This window comes from Populus nigra, chromosome 5, assembly GCF_951802175.1.
Source record: "Populus nigra chromosome 5, ddPopNigr1.1, whole genome shotgun sequence".
In the NCBI taxonomy this organism is placed as follows: domain Eukaryota; kingdom Viridiplantae; phylum Streptophyta; class Magnoliopsida; order Malpighiales; family Salicaceae; genus Populus; species Populus nigra.
The window spans coordinates 12,622,948-12,630,089 of NC_084856.1; the positions used below are offsets into that span (position 1 = coordinate 12,622,948).

Genomic DNA, 7,142 nt, shown 5'->3' on the forward strand with positions numbered 1-7,142 from the left:
TCGATATATTTTACTTTTCTTTTGGTATCGTCTCTAGATATCACATGTCTGATATTCTTTGAGGATCGTGTGTGTTGCCTTCTTAAACGCATACTTGCCTAAGCCTATCATTTAAAATCTTTGTGTTGTCTGTCTTTTCAACCAATGTATATGCTTGATCTTTTTTAAAATACTCTTAATTTGATTTTATTTTCTTGTTTTTTTTATTTTTGAATAAAATTCATTTACTAATAGAATTTTTACTAATATATTTGTAATTATAATTAGTTTTTATTCAATATTTGCCTTGTAACAGCATACATTGTCATGAATTGCCAAGCTTACTTTTGTTTTCAAACAAATGATAACAGAATGACTTCTCCAACGCTCTAAATTTCTCCATTCCTTCCTTCCACGTGACTTCCTGAATCCCCACTCACGAAACACCCAGCCATGCCAGCTGCCCAGCAACACACCCAGACCCACCACCACCACCACCGACCATCCCCAAATGAAAGAAACACAAACACCAAACACAACTCACAACATTCTCCACTTTCCACTTCACAATGCCACTAACCAACCCAATCCTCCTCCTCCTCCTCCTCCTCCTCCTCTCTTTCACCACCCTCACCACCAGCCAACTTGAGCAAACAACAGACCTTCTCCCACCAGACGTAGTTTCCATTCTCTCTTTCAAATCCAAAGCTGACTTAGATAACAAACTCTTCTACACACTTAACGAACGTTTTGACTACTGTCAATGGCAAGGCATCAAATGTGCTCAAGGCCGTGTTGTCCGTGTTGCCCTTCAATCCTCGGGTCTGCGTGGCACTTTCCCTCCCTTCTCTCTTTCCCGGCTCGACCAACTTCGTGTGCTTTCTCTTCAAAACAACACTCTATCAGGTCCAATACCCGATTTGTCCCCACTTTTTAACTTAAAATCTCTCATTTTAAACCATAACTCGTTCTCTGGTTATTTCCCTCCTTCCATTCTATTACTCCATAGATTAACAATTCTTGACCTTTCTTACAACAATCTCAACGGACCAATTCCTGTGAACTTATCTTCTTTAGACCGATTAAACTCGCTTAAACTCGAGTTTAATCAGTTCAACGGGACTGTCCCTTCGTTAGACCTTGGACTTCTTTTTTTCTTTAATGTTTCTGGTAATAACCTTACCGGCCCGATCCCTGTGACCCCTACATTGGCACGTTTCGACACTTCTTCTTTCTCCTTAAATCCTGATCTTTGCGGAGAGATTATTAACAAGTCATGTAAGCCACGGTCTCCGTTCCTTGACTCATCAGCTTCTCCAAATGCTATTACGCCAGCAGGAGTACCGTTCGGACAAAGCGCTCAAGCTCAAGGTGGGGTTGTAGTATCTATAACTCCGCCTTCGAAGCCAAAACATAATAGAAGTAGTGTTGTTTTAGGATTTACTATTGGGGTTTCGCTTTTAGTACTTTCTTTGCTGTGCATTGGTTTTGTTCTGGTCAAGAAACAGAAGAAAGAAAGACGAGTTGAAGAGAAAGAACAAGCAATGACCGGGACGAGTTCTCCGGTGAGGATTCATTCGAAACCTGCAATGCAAAGTGAAGTTGGAGAGAAGGGTCATGAGACTATGAATACGGAAGCAAAAGAAGGGCTGGTCCAGCAAGTTAGGAGAGCAGAGAGGAGTGGGAGTTTAGTGTTTTGTGGAGGGAAAGCACAGGTTTATACATTAGAGCAGCTAATGAGGGCATCCGCTGAGTTGCTAGGGAGGGGTACGATTGGAACGACATATAAAGCTGTTCTTGATAATCAATTGATTGTCACAGTGAAACGGCTTGATGCTGGTAAGACTGCAATAACTAGTAGTGATGTGTTTGAGAGGCATATGGATGTTGTAGGTGAGCTTAGACACCCAAATTTGGTGCCAATCGCTGCTTATTATCAAGCTAAAGGAGAGAGGCTTGTTCTCTATGATTATCAACCCAATGGCAGTCTCTTCAATCTCATTCATGGTACTGCCTTTTTCTTTCTTTTCTTTCCCCTACTTTCTTGAATTTTATCTGGGCTTGGCTGATTCTGCATTTCTCTTGTTTCTGTTTCTGAGTTCATTACTTTTAAGTTAGGACCATATCCCCACAACGTTTTTTTCTCTCTTAAAGTTTACGTATTTTCGAGATAGGTTTTAGCATCGAGGCTAAATCTTTCTCAAGTCAGGTCTTAAGCAAGCCATCTTTAACCAATCTGATACTTTCATGAGAAATTTCTTTCTGGAGTTCTCACATATGATGCGAAGATTTGGTTTCTGGCATGTCAGTTAAATTCAATTAATACATGAAAAGGAAACTTCAACCGAGAGTTCGTTTCATATTATAAGCATCATATTTAGAAATAGATAGGAGACATAAATAATCCAGTTCAACCCCCCAGAGAATCGCGTTTGTAAAGTGTTATGTTCATGTTATGTCACTGCATTGGATGGCTCACAAATAACGGTGTTAGTCCATGTTTTTAATGTACTAATATTAAAATAAATTTTAAAAAATAATATAATATTATTTTAATATATTTTCAATAAAAAACATTTTATAACTCCCTTCTCGTATCATTCCAAACCGAAATTAAACTGTTGCAGCTTTTTTAGAATTTGGATTCTAATGTTAATGTTCCACTGCCGACGATCACGGTGCGTTTTCAAAATTATTTAGAAAGAAATGTAGTGACTTTAATCATGGCGTGAGCTGTAAGTCAAAGTGAATTGAAAATTTTGTCCTTGTAGTAGCATGGGTCGCTCTACAACGTAACATGTCCTTTGGCTGAGTTAACATCAATCACTGGATAGTACATTGCATGATGTTAAGTGTTTTGAATTTAAATTTGTCTTTTTTCTCACTGTTAATGTGCTAGCTCCATCGTAAATTTATCAAGAAAATTAGTTAGGAAGACACTCGACTGTCATCTTTTGAGACCTTGATGGCCAGTCTTCGTGCTTGCTGGTCATGAAATTGATTCATTGATTTGCTGACTGATCTTAAGGTTTACTATCCTAATAATGGGAAGAATTGATGGTGCATGTCTTCCATCACCGATGTGCTTTTTTCTACGTGAACAAATGATATAATCCCTTTCAATCCTTGTTACTGCTGTGGAAGAATTTATTCATATATAGTTTATAACTGGAAATAATGTGTGCAGGTTCAAGATCAACGAGGGCGAAGCCACTTCATTGGACATCATGCTTAAAGATAGCAGAAGATGTGGCAGAGGGTCTTGCCTTCATCCACCAAATGTCGAATCTTGTCCATGGCAACCTGAAATCCGCCAATGTCCTCCTTGGAACTGATTTTGAGGCCTGCATCACAGATTACAGCCTTGCCTTGCTAGCAGACACTTCTTCTAGTGAAGATGCTGATTCTGCAGCATGTAAAGCACCTGAGACTCGCAAGTCAAGCCATCAAGCCACTGCCAAGTCTGATGTCTATGCATTTGGTGTCCTATTACTGGAGCTTTTGACAGGTAAACATCCATCACAGCATCCATACCTTGTGCCCGCTGATATGTTGGACTGGGTCAGAGCAGTGAGAGATGATGGTGGCGGGGATGACAACCACCTTGGAATGATTACTGAACTTGCTTGCATTTGTCGCCTGACCTCACCAGAACAGAGACCGGCAGCGTGGCAAGTGTTAAAGATGATACAAGAGATAAAGGACTGTGTGATGGTGGAAGATAAGGCAGCTGTCGGAAATTCGTAGTTCCTTCGTCTGCTTTCACACTAGTGAAAGCAAAGAAAGAAACAATAAGCTAAGGGATCAGAACTGTCCTTTTGGAAGATGTGTACCCACTTGAAGGATTATGGAAGAGAATGACGATGCAAGCTATAAGAAACAACATAAAATGTTTACAAAATAGTTGTTATTTATCTATATTATTGTGATTTTTTTTATATTGTTATACTTTGTATTTATTTTTAGTTATTAATTTAGAATTTATGAAATAAGAATTTCCGCAAACAACAAGGATTTTGCAAACAGCTGTGAAATTATAAATAAAAATTAAATATTCGAACATTATAATAAGTAGCAAATCAAAAGCACCTTGTTGCTAACCATTGTAATATGTGATTATTGGATTTTCTAAATATCATACATACAATGATAAAATTATTTGGAAGTTTTTAGGATTTTATTAGATAGATTTGATTTTTTTTATTTTGAATAACTCTTTAAAGATTAGGTTGTTATAAATCATAAATCGTTTAATTGTCTAACCTCCAACGGTAATCAACATGAACCACCACTTATAAAACTTCTAAATCCATATTAAGAAGCGAGAGATTGTTAGGGTGTGTTTGGTATTGCAATAGCTGTTGTGGTTGTGATTTGAAAAAAGTTGTTTTATAAAAAGTACTTTTAGTTAAAGTTATGATTTATAAAATTATTTGGAAGTTTTTAGTATCTTATTAGATAGATTTGATTTTTTTTTTTATTTTGAATAATTCTTTAAAGATTAGGTTGTTATAAATCATAAATCGTTTAATTGTCTAACCTCCAACGGTAATTAACATGAACCACCACTTATAAAACTTCTAAATCCATATTAAGAAGCGAGAGATTGTTAGGGTGTGTTTGGTATTGCAATAGCTGTTGTGGTTGTGATTTGAAAAAATTTATTTTATAAAAAGTACTTTTAGTTAAGGGTGGTTTGGAAAAATATATGTTTGGTTAAAACTATGGTTGAAATTGAGGTTGAACAAAAAGTAGTTTAATGTATTTGGTTAAGAATGCTTTTGAAATTGAGGTTACAAAATAATTTTAAAAAATATATATTAATATTTATGGTTTTTAATTTAAATATTGTAGATTTAACTATTGCTATTACATCATGAAATAAATCATACTTTAGATAAAATATTTTTTATTGTTCCATTAAACTATCTACAATTCCATTACGTACGAAATTCATCCGATAAGAACTACAGTTTCCATGATTTTTTGAGCGCGCAATAAAATTAGATAAAATATTATCAGGAATAAAACTGAAATCACAGTACAAATAAATTTAATTCATCTTAAACTAATTTTTTTAAAAAAAACTTATTGTTCATGTTCACGTGACGTGAATAGTGCAAGTGAAATCAATTCACTACATTAGTTTTTCAAAAAAAAAATATTCACATAAACAGAAGCAGTAACCCATGAATTAATTCACCTGGCACTGTTCACCTGGCAGTGTGCAGATGATGATGATTGCCAATGAAATACTCCTACTTGAGCTGAGAAGGAAGGAAGCAAACAAGAAATTGGGTGGGCCTTGAGTTTTTCTTTCCCTTGGCAGCAGTGGGCAAAAGTGAATTGAAAATCAGTAATTTTCTGCTTCACAAAACTGGCGATACAAACTTAATTTTAGTGGGATCCATCTTTAAAATCTGTGTTTCAAATACTTACCAAACGATTAAAAATTGTGGTTGGAACTAAACACAGTTCCAACCACAATACAAAACACTTTCTTAATCTAACGGTCCTTGATCATTTGAATAGTTTTCTCATTCTACCTTGACCAATGATTTCTCATTCAAAACTACTTGAGAACATATATAATATTTTTTTCTAATTCACTTAAGGTGATGAATCCTTTCTTAATCACTTACATACCTTCATATAGTTCATATTATACTCAATATTTTTTACTTCATTACTTCAAATAAGATAATATCTAATAGGATCAAAGCATTGGAACTGTCTCAATATGAAATTTTCATGCGAGTCAGTTCAATGTATATGTTTTATAACAAGTACATACATATTAGTTCTATGTATCTTTTATACCTCAACTTATAAGAATAATTGATTCCTTTTATAAAGAAAAAAACATAATATGTAACGGTCTCTATAGCTCTAATAAATGTTTAGTATTTAAAATAGTATTGAATAAGAATATTTTAGGAACAATGCTTTGATGCAATAAAAATCTCATAATTATAATAACTTTATAATATTTTTTATAAAGTATTTTTGTTTCACAAACTTTATCTTTACTCTAGATTTATAAATCAAATATTAGATTTATTAATATAATATTTTATAAATATAAAAAATAAATTAAATCTTTATTAAAAATAAATATATATTTATATAAATATAATAATACCACGTTTAGCTAATTAATTAACAAAAATATATATTAAACTATCACCGACATATATAAATATATTCATCGAGCAAGTTTGGTGATGTCATCTATAAAAAAAGATGACATCAAATTCTCATAATCCATTTTTAACCCTCCTCTAACAAAGAATTCCTGCAGCTCTCCCAATGCTGGACACCCAAAGTCAAGCTAATTGGTTGTGCATAATGATGAGTTGTCCCATCCATTTAATGCAAATTGATTCTGAAGTTGCAGCAAAAAGTAGAGCCACAACCAAACCACCCCCCACACACGGCGCAGAACAATGGCTCTCAAGTTGCAGTAAAGGTGGAGCCACAGCCTACTGCTCAGTAAATAACAGCTTAACAAAGATCACAAAGGCTAGCCAAGCTAGCCCCCGCTGACGGTAGCAAAAGAGCTACAAGCCCATCTAAAGTGCACCCAGGAGACAACAGCAGCCAATTGATCAGGAGAAGCAACCACCCAGCATACCATCACACGGCGCAGAACAAAGGACATATAATCATCCTATCATAATCCTCCTCCACCACCACCTTACCACTGTTGTTAATCACCATTAAAAAACATTTTATACTAACATAACTGTTATTTATCATCATGTCATTATAACACTCCAACACCACCACCACCTTCCTCGCCATTACCCGCCACTTTATTATTAAAATAATTATCATTTTATCATTATTATCACTATTTTATAATTATTACCATTACCACTAATCACAAATATTACAATTATAGTCATTATTAATATTGTCATCATAATTATCACTATCATCATCACTTTTATTATAAACATTACATTTTTTTCTTATGTTATTGCTATTATTCAAAACTATATATGAAAAAATAATTTGTTTTATAAAAAATAATTCTCTTAAAATATTTAAATATTATAAAATAACTTATTTTTTCACAAAATATACATTAGACAACATAATCTAATAGAACTAATACAAATAGTGCAATACCACCATAAGAGAAATCACAACTACAACCA

General features: G+C 34.2%; 1 protein-coding gene across 1 annotated transcript; it reads left to right on the forward strand.

Moving 5' to 3' along the window:
* Positions 1 to 349: 349 nt before the first annotated feature.
* LOC133694036 (probable inactive receptor kinase At5g67200) lies at positions 350 to 3,917 on the forward strand. Its single transcript, XM_062115455.1, has 2 exons — positions 350 to 1,986; positions 3,167 to 3,917. The coding sequence occupies exons 1-2, from the start codon at positions 549 to 551 to the stop codon at positions 3,724 to 3,726; spliced, it is 1,998 nt and encodes a 665-aa protein (XP_061971439.1). The 5' UTR covers positions 350 to 548; the 3' UTR covers positions 3,727 to 3,917.
* Positions 3,918 to 7,142: the final 3,225 nt, after the last annotated feature.

What these genes read in the sequence shown, in the direction of transcription:
- LOC133694036 (XM_062115455.1), top strand. Translation starts at nt 549, where the DNA reads ATGCCACTAACCAACCCAATCCTCCTCCTCCTCCTCCTCCTCCTCCTC. An exon ending in TCTCTTCAATCTCATTCATG is followed by an intron (nt 1,987 to 3,166) that starts GTACTGCCTTTT and finishes TAATGTGTGCAG; the next exon opens with GTTCAAGATCAACGAGGGCG.